The sequence below is a fragment of the Chiloscyllium plagiosum genome, unplaced genomic scaffold, assembly GCF_037043375.1.
Source record: "Chiloscyllium plagiosum isolate Xiang-an unplaced genomic scaffold, Cpla_swu_hap1 HiC_scaffold_27, whole genome shotgun sequence".
NCBI lineage: Eukaryota > Metazoa > Chordata > Chondrichthyes > Orectolobiformes > Hemiscylliidae > Chiloscyllium > Chiloscyllium plagiosum.
In genome coordinates this window covers 89,465,477-89,484,589 of record NW_028270165.1, presented here as the reverse complement: position 1 = coordinate 89,484,589, position 19,113 = coordinate 89,465,477, and the positions used below count along the sequence as shown (strand labels likewise).

At 47.2% G+C, this 19,113-nt stretch overlaps 2 protein-coding genes across 2 annotated transcripts in view; both read right to left on the bottom strand.

The window, feature by feature from the left end:
• Positions 1–380: 380 nt before the first annotated feature.
• LOC148144950 (uncharacterized) overlaps positions 381–19,113 on the bottom strand; it is a 32,334-nt gene continuing 13,601 nt past the window's right edge. Inside the window, exon 3 of the mRNA XM_087975653.1 lies at positions 381–1,556. Coding sequence (XP_087831779.1) covers positions 966–1,556 — 591 coding nt within the window. The 3' untranslated portion in view covers positions 381–965. The remainder of the gene's footprint in view (positions 1,557–19,113) is intronic.
• Positions 1,451–18,326, bottom strand: LOC148144951 (uncharacterized). The gene is made up of 3 exons (XM_087975741.1): positions 18,307–18,326; positions 15,907–16,236; positions 1,451–2,003 (listed from the first exon to the last, which is right to left on the bottom strand). The coding sequence occupies exons 1-3, from the start codon at positions 18,324–18,326 to the stop codon at positions 1,871–1,873; spliced, it is 483 nt and encodes a 160-aa protein (XP_087831867.1). The 3' UTR covers positions 1,451–1,870.

Genomic DNA, 19,113 nt, shown 5'->3' with positions numbered 1-19,113 from the left:
CGTTCTGTGTCTTACGTTCATCGGGTAGCTGTGGAGCAGCACTCAGAAAGCTAGCGCTTCCAAATAAACCTGTTGGACAATAACCTGGTATTGTATGATTTTTTTTAAACTTTATCAATCCAGTCTAATACTGACACCTCCACAACGTTTCTAGTGAACACAGCCCACACCTCCTGGTGCTGCCAGTAAACTTTACAATGCTGATGAAACAACGCAGTACCTGAAAGATTTACAATTTCTAACGATACTAGCTACTCATTCACTGCTCCATCTGATACACGACATTGGAAACTCGGTGCAGGAGGCTGAAAGAGAGGAGCAGCTTTAAACAAAAAACCTCTTGGAGCTCAAAACTTTCAATGAGAGTCTGAGCCCAGCAGTAAGTTCAGGTAACCTTTATTGTGACTCTATTTTGTTACAGCTTCAGATTCCCCCCAGCAAAAAGGCATAGACAAAGTAGCTGCTTTTTAAACAGCTCAAGATCAAAGCCCACACACACCCCACTATCTTTACTATTGGGCAGCACCAGTTGTAATTGGATCCTTGGCACAGCCGTAACCCGGAGGAAGTATTGCCTCACTCAGCAATTTCAACCCATTCCCTCTCTCCTAGTTAGTTTCTCCCCGCTCATTTGCCTGTGTGGGAAGGGCAGTATAGAGTCAACCACACTGCTGTGGGTCTGGAGTCACGTGTAGGCCAGACCAGGTAAAGGGTGCAGCTGGAATGACTGAGTGAATCCTTTCGCACAATGGTGGTTCCCTTCCCTAACAAGGGAGAGAGTGAATCAGAGGGGGGCTTTCTCCCCCGTACCACCCTCTCCCTGAAACGGTCTCATCGTTAGATTCTGAACTCCACATTTCTGACCGAATACCAATTCTGCCATCTGTCGTGGCGGAATTCGAACCCGGGAGTCCCCAGAACCAGGTTGATAGTCCAATCGATAATGGCACTCGGCCGTCACTCCTTCAATCCCCCGGCGATGGCACGTGAACTCGCTGGTGCTTCCGCAAGTGGGAGGAGCGGGTGAAGCCTTTCCAGCACCAAGAGCAGGTGAACGGCCTCTCCCCCATGTGAATCCGCTGGTGCATTAGCAGGGTGGAGACCTGGGTAAAGGCCTTCCCACACTCAGGGCAGCTGAAGGGCCTCTCCCCCATGTGGACACGCTGGTGGGTTTGGAGGTTGGAGTAATTGCTGAAGGCCTTCCCGCACTCGGGGCAGCTGAAGGGCCTCTCCTCTGAGTGAACCTGTTGGTGCCTCAGCAGATCGGAGGAATAGTTGAAGCCCTTCCCACACTCAGAGCAGCTGAACGGTCTCTCCCCCGTGTGGATTCGCCGGTGGGCCAACAGGGCAGAGAAAAACATGAAGGCCTTCCCACAATCGGGGCAGCTGAACGGCCTTTCCCCCGTGTGGTCCCGCTGGTGGGCCAGCAGGTGGGAGGAATGTCTGAAAGCCTTCCCACAGACAGGGCAGGGGAATGGCCTCTCCCCGGTGTGACTGCGCCGATGAGTCTCCAGAGCAGACGGGCAATGAAAGCCTTTCCCACAGTCACCACACTTCCATCGTTTCTCCACGGGGCGGGATTCCTCAGGTTTCTCCATGGCCGAAGCTTCAACTGCACATAAACGCATTTCCAGCCCCTTCCTGCTGTGAATTCCTCTTCCCAGGCCGTATAACTGTTTCAGGCTCCACACTCAGTGCGCTGCAACAGTGGGCTCTCTCATCTAGTCCCACTGATGCTGAAAACATACTCAGACAGGACCAAAAAGCTTTGATCCCTCTCACAGAAATCAGTCGAAAATCGTTGCGGTCCTGGTAGACTGAGTGACTGTCAGACATCGATGTTGAAGTGAGGACCGCAAATGCTGGAGAGTCAGTCGAAAAATGTGGCACTGGAAAAACATGGGGATGTCAGACAGCATCCGAGGAGCAGGAGGGTCAATGTTTCGGACATAAGCCCTTCATCTGTTGATTGAGAAACATCCGCCATCAGATCTTCAAATACGCTGTAAAAAGAGATTACAAAAGTCATCACTGTCAGTGCAGGGTAGAAATTCTGAACAAGCAATTCTACTTTCTGCAGAATATTCTTTTATTATTCCACACAATTCAAAGCACCATCCCACTCTCTCCCCCACTAATCTGTTCTCACTCAGCTCTAACTAATTCTCCTGAAGGTGCTGATTCAGGATTTTACAGGGGCAGAAAAGCAGAAACGTCAAGACTGACATCTCAGAACAAGAGGGCATAGGTTTAGGGTGAGAAAGAAACAAGAGATCCGAGGGGCAACCTTTTCACACAGAGGGTAGTAAATGTATCGAATGAGCTGCAGGAGGAAGTGGTGGAGGCTGCAGGAGGAACTGCAGGGAGACATCCCCACTTCTGAACTCAATTCCTCTTGCTAATATACCACTTGCCTTGCTGATTGCCTGCTGCACATGTCTGACAACTGGCAGCGACTGATGTAGAAGGACGCTGAGGCTCCATTGTCCATCCACACATCATTCCTGATGAAGGGCTCATGCCCAAAAAGCCAACTGTCCTGCTCCTCAGATGCTGCCTCACCTCCTGTGCTCTTCCAGTCCCACACTTTTTGACTCTGATCTCCAGCATCTGCAGTTCTCACTTTCTCCACATCCAATTACAGCTCTATTTAAACAATGCACTTCCTTTCTACTTTTTTTCCACAGCAAAGGCTATAACTTCATATTGTGGTACTGCATTTGCCATGTGTTTGCCAGTTGTGGTCTTCTCTATATCGGGGAGAGCGAGCGCAAACTTGGGGAATGGTTCACTGAGCATCATATCCGGGTCCACAGAGCCGACCAGAGTTCCCAGTCACCACCCATTTCAATTCCCCTTCCCACCCCCTTTCTGACATTACCATCTTTGGCCTCCTCTACTGCCACATTGAATCAAACCGCAAATTGGAGGGACAACACCTCACCTTAATAGGGAAGGAAGTAAGCAATAAATAATAGATCCCTACAGAGTGCTCAGGAACAAAGGGACCTTACTGTCCAAGTTCAGAGATCCCCGAGGGTATCAGTACAGGTAAAACGGGGAATGAGGAAGGCATAGATTTGTACTTTTTCACACAGAGGGTGGTGCGTGCGTGCAATGAGCTGCGAGAGGAAGTGGAGGAGGCTGGCACAAATACAGCCTTTAAAGGGCAGCTGGATGGGTATGTGAATGGGTAGGGTTTAGAGGGATATGGGCCAAGTGCTGGTAAATAGGATAGATTAATTTCAGATATCTAGTCAGCATGGACGAGATGGACTGTTTCTGTGCTGTACAGCTCTATGGCCATCCACTTCACTTTGAAATGTTTGCACTACCACTTGGAACATCCTGTTAGGGTTCAGAGAGTGCCAGGTCCTGACATCTCCTTCCTCATGTCTCCCGTGTATTTTAAATCAATAATACCATTTGTATGTTTCTGGGTTAGTACTTTAAACACACAGACACATACAATATAATCAGAGTTTCTACTCGGTACAGACAGTGATGATTTGTTTCAACTTTGCTAACAGGGTATCAGAAGGGGAGGATCTGCAGACAGAAATCTTGGAAGAAATTCCATAACAAGATCTGACAGGGCCACTCAATATCATTGAGGGGGTTGAATCTGGAAAGAGAAATCCATTCGACCTGCTTCAAAAAGGTACTGGACATCAGAGAGGAACCAACAGTGAACTGAGCTTTAACTGGTTACACAGAATGAGTTTGTGTCCCAGTGAACTGACAATGGGAAGGAGCTTTAACCAGTTCCACAGACAGAGAGGGGCTGGGGCATTTATTTTACCCCTGGAGCATCAGTGCCTGAGGGTTGACCGTAGAGAGGTTTATAAAATCATGAGGAGCATAGATAGGGCAAATAGCCTAGGTCTTTTTCCCCAGGGTGGTGGAGTCGAAAACTAGAAGGCATAGGTTTAAGGTGAGAATGGAAAGATTTGAAAGGGACCTAAGGGACAACTTTTCATGCAGAGGGTTGTGCAGCGATGGAATGAACTGCCAGAGGAAGTGGTGGAGGTGGGTACAATTGCAATGTTTAAGAGGCATTTGGTTGGGTATATGAATAGGAAGGGTTTGGAGGGATATGGGCTGGGTGCTGCGAGGGGGGGGGGGTTAGATTGGGTTAGAATATCTGGTCGGCATGGATGAGTTGGACCGAAGGGTCGGTTTCCGTGCTGAACACCTTTATGACTCTATGACGAACACTCGGAGCGTGGCTCCTTCATCAGGTGATTGTGGAGTATAAAATCATAAGGCAGAGAATGGATGGAAAAACATTACAGTGCACTGAAATGATATGTTGAAAAACCCTGGATTGTTAAGTCTTTCATTTTTTAGTATGAGCTGCTCATATCATTCATTTGAAAATCGCGGAATTTCCTGAAAGACATCTTTTTGAGATAACAAGGTTTTAGAACAAAATGTGACATTTCAGCTCTGGCAATGCATTAAACGTGTGAAGTCAGAGTTTGTCTGTATCACAATCTTAAATCAGACTGGTTCTATTTCCAAAGTGGAATTTACAAAATATTACATGGATTGAACAGTTGGTATATTGTGCATTTTTTGAGAAAAATAGAATGTCTCTGCAAATACAAATTCACCCCCATGGATGTATGTGTGTGAATGAGACAGAGAAAAGTCTATTTTGTGCTGTATATCCCTATGTCTATTTGATAACAGATGCTTTATTGCTGTTGGTGTAAATATTGTTGTAAACCATAGCTGGGTATGAATAGTTAGATGTTAGGGAGAGAGAATGCCTCAAGAGGGGCACTATAAGAATCCTGGGAGAGCCCTATTTCTGGTTTACTTCCTCATGTACAAACATAAGGATGAGCATTTATTTATTTCTAATTTTGTTGTTTTTCTTGTTTGATTCCCAGCTGGGACTACACTCTGTGTCTGGATGGTTGACCGGCTGGGAGATTGTGGCTTGAGTTTTGAATAACAATGTTTTATTGTTCCAAAAGCTGTGGGGGTGGGAGTGAAGGCTTCAGCAGAAATCTAGCAGAGCAGAGAACAGACCAATATCTTACTCTGTGGGAAAATGAAATCCGAGCTGATCGTGGCTGATATATCCATTGGCTCAGCTCTTCTTCCCTGCATTATCCCAACTACCCTTAACTCCCTGACCATGAAAACCCATCCAACTGTGTCTTGAATATACTTAATGAAGATGCCTCTACTGCTTCCTTGGGCAGAGAATTCCATAGATTGACTACTCTCCAGGAAAAGCATTTCCTCCTCATCTGTCCTAAATGGCACGGTGGCACAATGAGTAGCACTGCTGCCTCACAGCGCCAGAGACCCGGGTTCAATTCCTGCCTCGGGCAACTGTCTGTGTGGGTTTCCTCCGGGTGCTCTGGTTTCCTCCCACAGTCCAAAGATGTGCGGGTTAGGTGAATTGGCCATGCTAAATTGCCTGTAGTGTCAGGTGAAGGGGTAAATGTAGGGGAGCGGGTCTGGGTGGGTTGCTCTTCAGGGGGTTGGGGAGGTCTTGTTGGGGTGAAGGGCCTGTTCCCACACTAAGTAATCTAATATAATCTAAAATGTACTCCCCTCAACTTGAGGCCTGGTCTCATCCACCAGCAGAAATGACTGGATAGGGTAGGAGTAAAAATAATAACTGCAGATGCTGGAAACCAGATTCTGGATCAGTGGTGCTGGAAGAGCACAGCAGTTCAGGCATCATCCGAGGAGCAGCGAAATCGACGTTTCAGGCAAAAGCCCTTCATCAGGAATAAAGGCAGAGAGCCTGAAGCGTGGAGAGATAAGCTAGAGGAGGGTGGGGGTGGGGAGAAAGTAGCATAGAGTACAATAGGTGAGGGGGGAGGGGATGAAGGTGATAGGTCAGGGAGGAGAGGGTGGAGTGGATAGGTGGAAAAGGAGATAGGCAGGTAGGACAAGTCCGGAGGACAATGCTGATTTGGAAGTTTGGAACTAGGGTGAGGTGGGGGGAGGGGAAAATGAGGCAACTGTTGGAGTCCATATCGATGCCCAGGGGTTGAAGTGTTTCAAGGCAGAAGATGAGGCGTTCTTCCTCCAGGCGTCTGGTGGCGAGGAAGCAGCGGTGAAGGAGGCCCAGGACCTCCATGTCCTTGGCAGAGTGGGAGGGGGAGTTGAAATGTTGGGCCACGGGGTGGTGTGGTTGATTAGTAAGGGTGTCCCTACAACACTCTGCTAGGAGGCGCCCAGTCTCCCCAATGTAGAGGAGACCGCATCGGGAACAACGGATACAATAAATGATATTCGTGGATGTGCAGATAAAACTTTGATGGATGTGGAAGGCTCCTTTAGGGCCTTGGATAGAGGTGAGGGAGGAGGTGTGGGCGCACGTTTTACAGTTCCTGCGGTGGCAGGGGAAGGATAGGGTAAGGCTTCATCCCCACACTGCAATGAATTCCCACTTTCCACCAAACTCCCAGATGTACTCCCTCACTCAGTTGCTGTCTCAAATGAAAGACTTCATTATAACTTATTTTGCTCCCAGTCAGGGCAAAACATCTTGGAAAGCTGCTCTGAAAGTCCAACCACACTTCTGCATTCACCGAACACAATTCCAGTATTACAGCACAGAAACAGACCCTCTGGCCCAACTCATCCATGCTGACCAGATATCCTAAACAAATCTTGTCTCATTTTCCCACATAGGGCCCATATCCCTCTAAACGCTTCCTATTCACATACCCATCAAGATGGGTTTTAAATGTTGTACTTGTTCTAGCCTCCACCACCTCCTATGGCAGTTCCACACATGCACCACCCTCTGTGTGAAAAGATTGCTCCTCATGTCCCTTTCCCCACTCACCTAAAAGCTATGCCAATTTAATTCTGAACTCTCCTACCCTGGAGAAAAGACCTGGGGTATTGACTCTCCAAGCCCCTTATAAACCTCTATAATGTTAACCCTCAGCATCCAATGTGGAGAAAGTGAGACCTGCAGATGCTGGAATCAGGGTCTAAAAGTTGGGGTTGGAAAAGCACAGCAGGACAGGCAGCATCTGAGGACCAGGAGAGTTGACATTTCAGGCCCGAGCCCTTCATCAGGAATGATGTATGGATGTACAAAGAGGCTCAGCCAGTTGTTGATTGCTTGCTGCACCTGTCTGACAAGGCAAGTGGTATAATCACAAAATGAACTGGGATTAGAAGTGGGGATGTCTTCCTTCAGTTAGGGGGTCATTGAATATACTCAAGGCTGAGTTCGTCTGATTTTTGAACAAAGTGTGGATATTTATGTTGTGTGGTTGAGGTGTTTTTTTTGACCGCTTTGTGTGTTGGATGCAGGTACAGTAACCACGTTTAAAGTGGAAGGCAAGAAAATGGTTTTAAGACCACAACAGAACAGTTACGTTAGACAGCACAGAAACGGACCCTTCAGCCCAACTATTCCATGCTGACTATGTTCTCACACTAAACTAGTGCCACTTGCCAATGTTTGGCCCATATCCCTCCGCACCGTGCCCATTCAGGTACTTATCCAAATGTCTGTTAAACGTTGCATCTGTACGTGCATCCACCACGACCTCTGGACATTCATTCCATACATGAACCACTCTCTGTTCATGAAAACCTTTTCCCGAATCGGTCCACGCCGTGCATTCATTTGCAGCAACCGAAAGGAAAGGGAAGTCAAAGATTGAATCCAAGAATGAAAAAAAAGGAAAAGGAGTTGGGAAGAGTGCCGTACTCACAGATGGTTGACAGAGTAGGGAGGTTGCAGTCTGGAACAAACTCACTCTTCATTCAGAGACAGAGCAGCAGCAGCTTCCAACTTCGGCATTCAGACAATAGCTCGTGTTCCAACTTTGATATTCAGACAATAGGAATGCACTGATTGGCAGGAGGACCAGTCACCTTCCGGTCCTCCAATGCTTCCGATTGGCCCACCTGAAGAAACTCGCGACGCTTTTGGAGCTCCTTTGCTCCTTCGTTGCTCCTTCATCAGATGGTTGTGTCTTATGATCCTGTTCCACAAACATCCCATGAAGGAGCAGTGCTCCAAAAGCTCGTGCTTCCAATTAAACCAGTTGGACGATGACCTGGTGTTGAGAGATTTTTAACTTTATGTACCTGAACCCCTCCACGCCACCACCCCTCCCCTCGCCCCCCATGAGTCTGTTCTGCTAGACGATGCAGGGCTCTACCATTAATGGTACAAGTCCTGCCCTTCCTTGTTTTAGCAAAATGCAACCCCCCCTTGCCTTTATCTCTCAGACACACACACAACCTAACACTCTTACCATCTCACAGGCTTATATTCCATCTCACACACATTTCATTTGCATGCATGCGCAAACTCGCATACGCACGCACATACACTCCTGCAAATACAGTCACACACAAATCAATGGAGTGAACTTCCATTTGCAGATATATTCAATTTTGCTCAAAAATCATACAAACTGCAGACAGTCAATCCATGTAATATTTTATAAATTCCTACTTTGGTTAGTAGAACCAATCTGGGATCGGATTCCTCAGGTTTCTCCATGGCCAAAGCTTCAGCCACACACAAACGCGTGTGGAGCCCCTTCCCACCAAATTCGTCTACCCAGGGTCCGCACTCAGTGCGCTGCAACAGTAGGGTCTCTCATCCAGTCCCACTGTTGCTGAAAACGTGCTCAAACAGGAACCAAAATGCTTTGCTCCTTCTCATAGAATCATAGTCAAAAATCATTGTGTTCCTGATGGAGTGAGTGACTGTCAGACATTGACGACAAAATGAGGGCAGCAGATGCTGGAGAGTCAGAGTCGAAAAGTGCACCGCTGGAAAAGCACAGGTCAGGCAGCATCCGAGGAGCAGGAGAATCGACGTTTCAGGCACAAGCAAGTTTCAGGCGTTTCAGGCAAGTAAAATGGTTTCAAGACCAGTACAGAACAGTTACAGAGTCAGACAGCACAGAAACAGACTCTTCAGCCCAACTAGTCCATGCTGACTATATTCACAAACTAAACTAGTCCCACCTGCCTGTGTTTGCCCCATATCCCCCTGAACCTTTCATATTCATGTACTTATCCAAATGTCTTTTAAACGTTGTTACTCAAGCTGCATCCACCATTTCCTCTGGACATTCATTCCACACAAACCACTGTTTCAAAAAAAGGTGCTCCTCATGTGTTTTTTAAATCTTTCTCCTCTCACCTTAATTTGCAGCCTAATCTTGAAACGACACATGTCTTTGCCCCTTGTGGTTTTGTAAACTTCTATAAAGAGAACAAAGAGAGCACAGGAACAGGCCCTTCAGCTCTCCAAAGCTATCCTGATGGAGACACTCTATCTAAACCTGCTGCCTATTTTCTAAGGATCTGTATCCCTCTGCTCCTTGCCCATTCATGTATCTGCCGAGATAGATCCTAAATGACGCTCTCGATCCCACCCCTACTGCCTCCGCTGGCGATGCATTCGAGGCACCCACCACCCTCTGTGTATAGAACTTTCCATGTATATCTCCCTCAAACCTTTGCCCAATCACTTTTAATTACTCAGGGTCACGAGTTCAGTCTTCCCCTCTGGGAAAATAACTGCTGAAAGGAGGTGTGTTGTTTAAATGGTGATATATTGGGATGTGAAGAAAGTCACGACTTCAGATCCTGGAGATGAGAATCGAAAAGTGTGGCACTGGAAAAACACAGGAGGTCAGACAGCATCCGAGGAGCAGGAGAATTGACGTTTCAGGCACGAGCCCTTCCTCAGGAATGATGTGTGGATGTAAAACGTGGCCTCAGCGTCCTTCCACACCAGTCACTGCCAGTTGTCAGACGGATGCAGCAAGCAATCAGCAAGGCAAGAGGTATATTACCGAGAGTAATTGCTTTCAGAAGTAGGGATGTCTTCCTGCAGTTAGGGAGTCATTGAATATATTCAAGGCTGAGTTCATCTGATTTTCGAACAACCATGAAGTAGATGTTTATGGGGGAAGGCAAGTAAAATGGTTTTAAGACCAGTACAGAACAGTTACAGAGTCATACAGCACAGAAACAGACCCTTCAGCCCAACTAGCTCTAATTTAAAGCATCTGCAGTCCTCACTTTCTCTCCTAATTAAGTCTTCCCCTCTGGGAAAATAATTCTTCCTATCCACCCCTGTCTACACCCCTCATGGTTTTTAGGCCTCAATCAGGACCCCCCCCCAACCTCCTTATTTCCAATGAAAATAATCCTAATCTACTCAACCTCTCCTCATAGCTAGCGCTCTCCATAACAGGCAACATCCTGGTGAACCTCCTCTGCACTCTCTCCAAAAGTATCCACATCCTTTTGGAAATCTGGCGACCGGAATTGTCCACAGTACTCCAAATGCGCCAAACCAAAATCTTATATAACTTTAACATGACCTGCCAGCTCTTTTACTCAATCCGTCCGATGATGGAACACGTGTTGTATGCTGCCTTGACCACTCTACTGACATGCATTGCCACCTTCAGAGAACAATAGACCTGAACACCCAGATCTCTCTGTACATCAATTTCCCCCAGGACCTTTCCATTTACTGTATAGCTCGCTCTTGAATTGCATCTTCCAAAATGCATCACCTCGCATTTGTCTGGATTGAACTCCATCTGCCATTTCTCTTCCCAACTCTCCGATCTATATTCTGCTGTATCGTCTGACAGTCCCCTTCACTATCTGATATTCCATCAATCTGAATGCCCATCTGCAAACTTGCTAATGAGGCACCCGACACCTTCACCTTTCAACCTCCTGTGCTCCAGTGAAAAAAGTCCCAGCCTACCCACCAATAGGTGTGAATTCTGTCTGGGTCCCAATGTCGAGTCAGCCTGACATTTTTGATAGAAAAGCTCTGCATTTAAATTACGTTCTTGAGAAAGTTACTGAAAACAGGTTCTGGGATTAACATACCAAAGAACAGAACCCCATTCTAAAAGATGGAAGATTTAATCTAAATTGTTTAACGTATCACATCTCCATGAACTGGACTCTGTTGGCTATAAATAGTCAAATCATGATCTTATTCTCCACAATCACCTGAAGCAGCGCCAGAGATCCGGGTTCAATTCCCACCTCGGGCAACTGTCAGTGTGGAGTTTGCACATTCTCCCAGTGTCTGCGTGGGTTTCCTCCCACAGTCCAAAGATGTGCAGGTTAGGTGAAGTGGCCACGCTAATTTGCCTGTAGTGTTAGGTGAAGGGGTAAATGTTGGGGAATGGGTGCGGGTGGGTGGCTCTTCGAAGGGTCGGTTTGGGCTGAAGGGCCTGTTTCCACACTGTAAGTAATAAAATAAATCTAATCACTCCGAAAGCTAGGGCTGCCAAACAAATCAAGTTATGGCAGCAGCAGGAGGTTTGGATTATATTCACTAAAAACAGTTAAGCAGTTAGATAACACGTTCGAGTGGGAAGTGTGTATAATATGATCGCACAACTCCTGTACTCAAAGCTATGAGCAATGAGGGAAAGCAAACCAAACGCTGCCTTCACTATTCTATCCACCTGAGACTCCAGCATTCCAAGGTCTCTTTATTCTGCAACACTCCCCTAACTGTGTCAGTCCTGTCTGGATTGCTTGACCAAAATGCAAACCTCTGATTTCTCTAAATTAAATTCCAACTGACACTCCTCGGTTCATCAGCCGATCACATAAATTCTAATTTATAGTGAACTCTTTCCTCTCTTATTCCCTGGAAGCTGAAAATCTCCATCCCACATTCACTCCCTCCATTTTCTCTTTTCTTATAGCGGAAGAATATAACTGAGAAAGTTATCAGCCATGATTGAATGGAATGAGCAGACCTGGTGGCCTAATTTCTGCTCCTATGTCTTGTGGTCTCTTGCTGTCCTGGATACCGTGAGAGAGAATTGGGACCAGCATTGAACCAATCATGACTGGATATGGATCTACCTGCATCTAGGTAGATGGGCTGGGACTTTTTCACTGGCATATAGGAGGTGGAGACGTGACCTTATCAAGGTTTATAAAATCATGAGGGGAGAGATGAGGTGAACGACGTGTCCCCTTCCCCTAGGGTTGGGGTTTCAACATTAGGGAGCAAATTTTGATGGTGACAGGAGAAAGAGATTTTAAAACGACTTGAAGGGCACAATTTGTTTTATACAGAGTGGGTCACATGCGGACTAAATGTCTAGAGGAAGTGGTGGATGCAGGTACAGTAACGACGTTTAAAAGACATTTGGATAAGTTCATGAATAGGAAAGGTTTGGAGGGATATGGGCCAAAACACTGGCAGGTGGGACTGGTTTAGTTTGAGAACATAGTCAACATGGACTAGTTGGACTGAAGGGTCTGTTTCTGTGCTGCATGGCTCTGTAACTCGGTTCTATACTAGTCTTAAAACCATTTTCTTGCCTTCCCCATAAACATTCACATAAAAATCAGATGAACTGAGCCTTGAATATATTCAATGACCCGCTAACTGCAGGAAGACATCCCCACTTCTGAACTTAATTCCTCTTGCTCATACACCACTTGCCTTGCTCATTGCCTGCTGCACCTGTCTGACAACTGGCACAGAAGGACACTGATGCCCCCCTGTACATCCACGCATCATTCCTGATGAAGGGCTCGTGCCCAAAACTTCTGCTCGGATGCTGCTTGACCTGCTGTGCTTTGCCAATTGTGGTCTTCTCTCCATCGGGGAAACCGAGCGAAAACTTGGGGAACGGTTTGCTGAGCATCACAGCCAGGTCCACAGAGGCGGAGCGGACTTCCCAATCTCCACCCATTTTAATGCCCCTTCCCACTCCCCTTCTGACATGACTATCTTTGGCTTCCTCCATTACCACAACAAACCAAACCACAAATTGGAGGAACAAAACCTCATCATCTGTCTGAGCAGTCAACAGCCCGGAGGACTCAACATTGAGTTCTCCAATTTCAAATAATCTCCCATCCCATTCTTCCCTGCCAACTAGATTCCTTCCTCCCATTCACCAACCAGGTTATGGGGATAAGGCAGGAACGGGATACTGATTGAGGATGATCAGCCATTATCACAATGAATGTTGGTGCTGGCTGGAAGGACAGAATAGCCTACTCCTGCACCTATTGTCTATTGTATCCTCTACCTGTCTCCACTTCAATACCCTGACCCCAGCACACCCTTGTTCCACAGCTCTCCCTATACCCACCCCCAGACCTGAACAAGGGTACACCAGATACCTCGACTTCTCCACCCCCTGATACTGCCTGGCTTGCTGCGTTCTTTCAGTCTCCTGCCTGTCTATTTTGCCAATTGAGAACAAAGGCCAGGACTAACTTTTCCAGAGTCTGTCCCCTCGCTGGATTCACTCCCATTCCTTTCAGTTGCTCCAAGTCAACAACTGAACTTCAGAATGAAACGTAAATGGAAATGGGGGTGAGAAAAGAGAGTGCCGTACTCTCAGATGTTGGACAGAGGAAAGACGTTGCAGTCTGCAGTAAAGCTCAATCTTCATTCAGAGATAGGAGCAGCAGGAGCTTCAGAACCTCATGGTCCAACTTCCACATTCAACAATAGGGGAGCTCCGAATGGCAGGAGGAGAAGTCTACCTCCGGTCCTCCAGTGCCCATTACTTGTCCATCAAACGTAGGTCTCGCCCCTTTTCTGCCGACAGCGAGGAACATGCCCAATGTTTTGGTGACACCGGCAAACATGTGCCCTGCTTGTTGACACTGAGGAGTGCACACAATATGCACTGTAGCAATGCTGGTGTCATTGACAGATTTTAAGTGTCCAAATTCCTATGGGAGAACAAAAAGGGTACAGCCATAATTTTTTTTCTATGTTGCTCGATATTTGATTGCTTTTGCATTTGTCTGGCTGCTCAATGTTTAAGTCTTTTCCTCAGTGTTGCGGTGAGATTCACAACTAGAGGGCATAGGTTTAGGGTGAGACCACAAAGGTACCTGATGGGCATCGTTTCCATGCAGAGGGTGGTGCATGTATGGAATGAGCTGCCAGAGGAAGTAGTGGAAGCCGGTATAATTACAGCATTTAAAACACATCTGGCTAGGTATATGAATAGGAAGGGTTTAGAGGGATATGAGTCAAGTGCTGGTAAAGGGGACTAGATTAATTTAGGATTTCTGGTTGGCATGGACAGGTTGGACCGAATGGGTCTATTTCCATGCTGTACATCTCTATGACTCTAAAAAGTCTACTTTTCCAAATAACAAACTATATCCATGTTAACAAGGCTCAGTGCACCACATGCTTTACTAACCATTCTCAACAGGTCCTGCCCCTTCAATGACTGAGGAACATGTACATGCTGGTGCATAATCTCCTTCACTAGTATTTACATACTACCCTCAGCAATTGCACAAGTAACAGCAAAGGGCAAACAGCACAAGGATTACAACACACAGTGAGGGGGAAAACAGCACAAGGATTACAACACACAGTGAGGGGGAAAACAGCACAAGGATTACAACACACAGTGAGGGGGAAAACAGCACAAGGATTACAACACACAGTGAGGGGGAAAACAGCACAAGGATTACAACACACAGTGAGGGGGAAAACAGCACAAGGATTACAACACACAGTGAGGGGGAAAACAGCACAAGGATTACAACACACAGTGAGGGGGAAAACAGCACAAGGATTACAACACACAGTGAGGGGGAAAACAGCACAAGGATTACAACACACAGTGAGGGGGAAAACAGCACAAGGATTACAACACACAGTGAGGGGGAAAACAGCACAAGGATTACAACACACAGTGAGGGGGAAAACAGCACAAGGATTACAACACACAGTGAGGGGGAAAACAGCACAAGGATTACAACACACAGTGAGGGGGAAAACAGCACAAGGATTACAACACACAGTGAGGGGGAAAACAGCACAAGGATTACAACACACAGTGAGGGGGAAAACAGCACAAGGATTACAACACACAGTGAGGGGGAAAACAGCACAAGGATTACAACACACAGTGAGGGGGAAAACAGCACAAGGATTACAACACACAGTGAGGGGGAAAACAGCACAAGGATTACAACACACAGTGAGGGGGAAAACAGCACAAGGATTACAACACACAGTGAGGGGGAAAACAGCACAAGGATTACAACACACAGTGAGGGGGTAAACAGCACAAGGATTACAACACACAGTGAGGGGGTAAACAGCACAAGGATTACAACACACAGTGAGGGGGTAAACAGCACAAGGATTACAACACACAGTGAGGGGGTAAACAGCACAAGGATTACAACACACAGTGAGGGGGTAAACAGCACAAGGATTACAACACACAGTGAGGGGGAAAACAGCACAAGGATTACAACACACAGTGAGGGGCAAACAGCACAAGGATTAAACACACAGTGAGGGCAAACAGCACAAGGATTAAACACACAGTGAGGGGGTAAACAGCACAAGGATTAAACACACAGTGAGGGGGTAAACAGCACAAGGATTAAACACAGTGAGGGGCAAACAGCACAAGGATTAAACACAGTGAGGGGGTAAACAGCACAAGGATTAAACACACAGTGAGGGGCAAACAGCACAAGGATTAAACACACAGTGAGGGGGCAAACAGCACAAGGATTAAACACACAGTGAGGGGCAAACAGCACAAGGATTAAACACACAGTGAGGGGGAAACAGCACAAGGATTAAACACACAGTGAGGGGGCAAACAGCACAAGGATTAAACACCCAGTGAGGGGCAAACAGCACAAGGATTAAACACACAGTGAGTGGTAAACAGCACAAGGATTAAACACACAGTGAGGGGCAAACAGCACAAGGATTAAACACACAGTGAGGGGTAAACAGCACAAGGATTAAACACACAGTGAGGGGCAAACAGCACAAGCGCCAGTAAAAGCCGATGGAAAGTGAGTGTAAAATGTCACTATGACAGGACAGGCCCCACATTCCTTCCCCTCCGTCCCCCCCACAACCTGCCTCACCTTTCACGTCCCGGGCCCAGTACCTTCCAGGTGGCCCCATAGTTGACACAGGGGCCGCCCCACGACCAGTAGAACTCCACCACCCCGGCGGCCGACGAGTTCCCAAGCAGGCCCTTAACCCCATCCGCCTCCAGAATGCTCACCGGCTCCTGGCTGCTGTACAGCCGGCCGGTGTGGCCGTGACACAGCAGCTGCGCCAGGAAGGCGGCGGCGGCCAGTGACGGGTGTCTGCCCCGGGCCGCGCGGCGCCATTTTCCTAACGGCCGCCCTCCCGCCGCTTCCTCGCTCGAGCGACTTCTCCTCCCAACCGCCTTCGGCCCCGCGAGACGTCTGCACGGGGGGGGTGGGCGGGGCCGGGCCGGGGGGTGGGCGGGGCCGGGCCGGGGGGTGGGCGGGGCCGGGCCGGGGGGTGGGCGGGGCCGGGCCGGGGGATGGGCGGGGCCGGGCCGGGGAGCCTCACCGTCACCAAGCAACAGCCACCTCGCGCTACAACTGCTCATTCACAAAAACAAACTCTCCTGTCTCGCTCTGCAGCTGCAGGGGGGACACTGCCACGTTTCCAGGAGCCCTGTCTACATTGGGAAAGCTCACGGCTCAATTTAAACAGATATTCCCACATCTAACGGAACGGCGTCATATCGAAAGGGGGCAATCTGCATTTTAAAGGGACGTGGACATTTTAACGGGTTTAAATGGACGAGATTATATTTCAAAGGGATGTGGGCACATTCAAAGGGATATCTTCATATGTAAAGTGACGCAGTTATATCTAAATGAATCTACATTTCGAATAGACGTTGCCCTATTTATAAGTAGAGACAATAGGTGTGAATTCTGTCTGTGTCCCAATGTTGAGTCAGACTGACATTTTACTTAGAAAAACTCTGCATTTAAATTACATTCTTGAGAAGGTAATTTATAGATTCCGGGTGTCGCTGAGGGAGGATTGGACGTGCTAAGTTACCCATAGTGACCAGGGATGTGCAGGTAAGGGTGGAAATATGGAGTAAGGGATTGGAAATGGCTGGGATACTGTTCAGAGGGCCAGAGAGGAAGAGAGGGGCTGAATGGCCTGCTTCCACATTGTTGGGATTGTATGACCCTCCCCATAAAGGAGTATTTTATCGGCATCTATCCTGTCAAGCCCCTTTCAGAATTCTACTGGTTTCAATAGAGGTTTCCAGCACAGAAGCACACACTTTGGTCCAATTCGTCCATGCCGACCAGGATTCCAAACTCAACCAGTCCCACTTGTCTGCATTTGGCCCATTTCCCTCTCAACCTTTCTATTCATATACCCATCCGACTGCTATTTCAATGTTGTAACTGTACCTGCATCTGCAACATCCTCAGCAAGTTCATTCCACATGCAAATCACTCTCTTTCAAAATGTTGCCCGTCCGGTTCCTTTTAAATCTCTCTCCTTACATTTAAAAAAATTGCCCCCCCCCACCTCCCCAAGTTGAGTTCCCCTACACTAAGCAAGAGCCATTTGCTATTCAGCACAGAAACAGACACTTTGGTCCAATTCGTTCATGCTGACCAGGATTCCAAACTAAACCAGTCCCAATTTCCTGCATCTGGCCCATGAACCCTCTAACCTTTCTATTCATCTACCCATCAAAATTCTGTTTAAACGTTGTAAATATACCGGCAACTACCTCAGACACACTCAGACACACACACACACACACACACGTATACCCCCCAATACTCTCTCAGGCTTATACTCCATCACACTCACACTTTACCAAGCATGTACACACTCACACACAAACTCACATGCATCCACACACAATTCTATGAGGTGAATTTGTATTGGTAGAATTATATTTGCAGATGTATTCAATTTTGCTCAAAAAGTATCCAACTTCCAGGCAGTCAGTCCATGTAATATTTTTTAAGTTGGAAATAGAACCAGTCTGACTCAAGATTGGAATACTGACAGACTCAGTTCTCAGGAAGAAAGTGAGGACTGCAGATGCTGGAGATCAGAGCTGAAAGTATGTTGCTGGAAAAGCGTAGCAGGTCAGGCAGCATCCAAGGAGCAGGAGAATCGCCGTTTCGGGCATGAGCCCTTCTTCAGCCCTTTCCTGAAGAAGGGCTCATGCCCGAAACGTCGATTCTCCTGCTCCTTGGATGCTGCCTGACATAATGTGTTGCTGGAAAAGCACAGCTTCAGACTCAATTCTCACATCTTTAAATGCAATGTCTGAGCTGAGATGTCACCTTCTTTATAAAACCTTCAGTCATCTCAAGAATGTGATTTAAAAGATGTTCTGGCAGTTACACGTTAATGAACCAATACGTGCACCCATTCTCAGAGATGAAAGACTTGATAGTAATCTAGGTTTGTTCAATATATTCCATCAGTTGCAAGTCATTGATCTTTTGATATACGTTCTGTGTCTTACGTTCATCGGGTAGCTGTGGAGCAGCACTCAGAAAGCTAGTGCTTCCAAATAAACCTGTTGGACAATAACCTGGTATTGTATGATTTTTTTAACTTTATCAACCCAGTCTCATTCCGACACCTCCACATCGTTTCTAGTGAACACAGCCCACACCTCCTGGTGCTGCCAGTAAACTTTACAATGCTGATGAAACAACGCAGTACCTGAAAGATTTACAATTTCTAACGATACTAGCTACTCATTCACTGCTCCATCTGATACACGACATTGGAAACTCAGTGCAGGAGGCTGAAAGAGAGGAGTAGCTTTAAACAAAAAACCTCTTGGAACTCAAAGCTTTCAATGAGAGTCTGAGCCCGGCAGTAAGTTCAGGTAACCTTTATTGTGACTCTTTGTTACAGCTTCAGATTCTCCCCAGCAAAAAGGCATAGACAAAGTAGCTGCTTTTTAAACAGCTCAAAATCAAAGCCCACACACACCCCACTGTCTTTACTATTGGGCAGCACCAGGTTGTAATTGGATCCTTGTTACAGCCGTAACCCGGAGGAAGTATTGCCTCACTCAGCAATTTCAACCATACCCTGTATCCTGGTACGTTTCTCCCCGCTCATTTGCAAGTGGGGGGAGGGCAGTGTAGTGTCAACCAAACTGCTGTGGGTCTGGGGTCACGTGTAGGACAGACCGAGTGAAGGATGCAGCTGGAATGATTGAGTGAATCCTCTCCTAACAAGGGAGAGAGGGAATCAGATGGGAGCTTTCTCCCCCGCACCACCCGCTCCCTGAAACGGTCTCA

Bases quoted from the DNA above. Each gene is read 5' to 3' on its own strand.
- LOC148144951 (XM_087975741.1), bottom strand. From the start codon at position 18,326: ATGAACGTAAGACACAGAAC. The intron at 16,237-18,306 runs GTATATCAAAAG...CCCCCCGTGCAG, and splicing joins ATGAACGTAAGACACAGAAC to ACGTCTCGCGGGGCCGAAGG. The intron at 2,004-15,906 runs GTGAGGCAGGTT...CTCTTTTTACAG, and splicing joins CTGGGCCCGGGACGTGAAAG to CGTATTTGAAGATCTGATGG.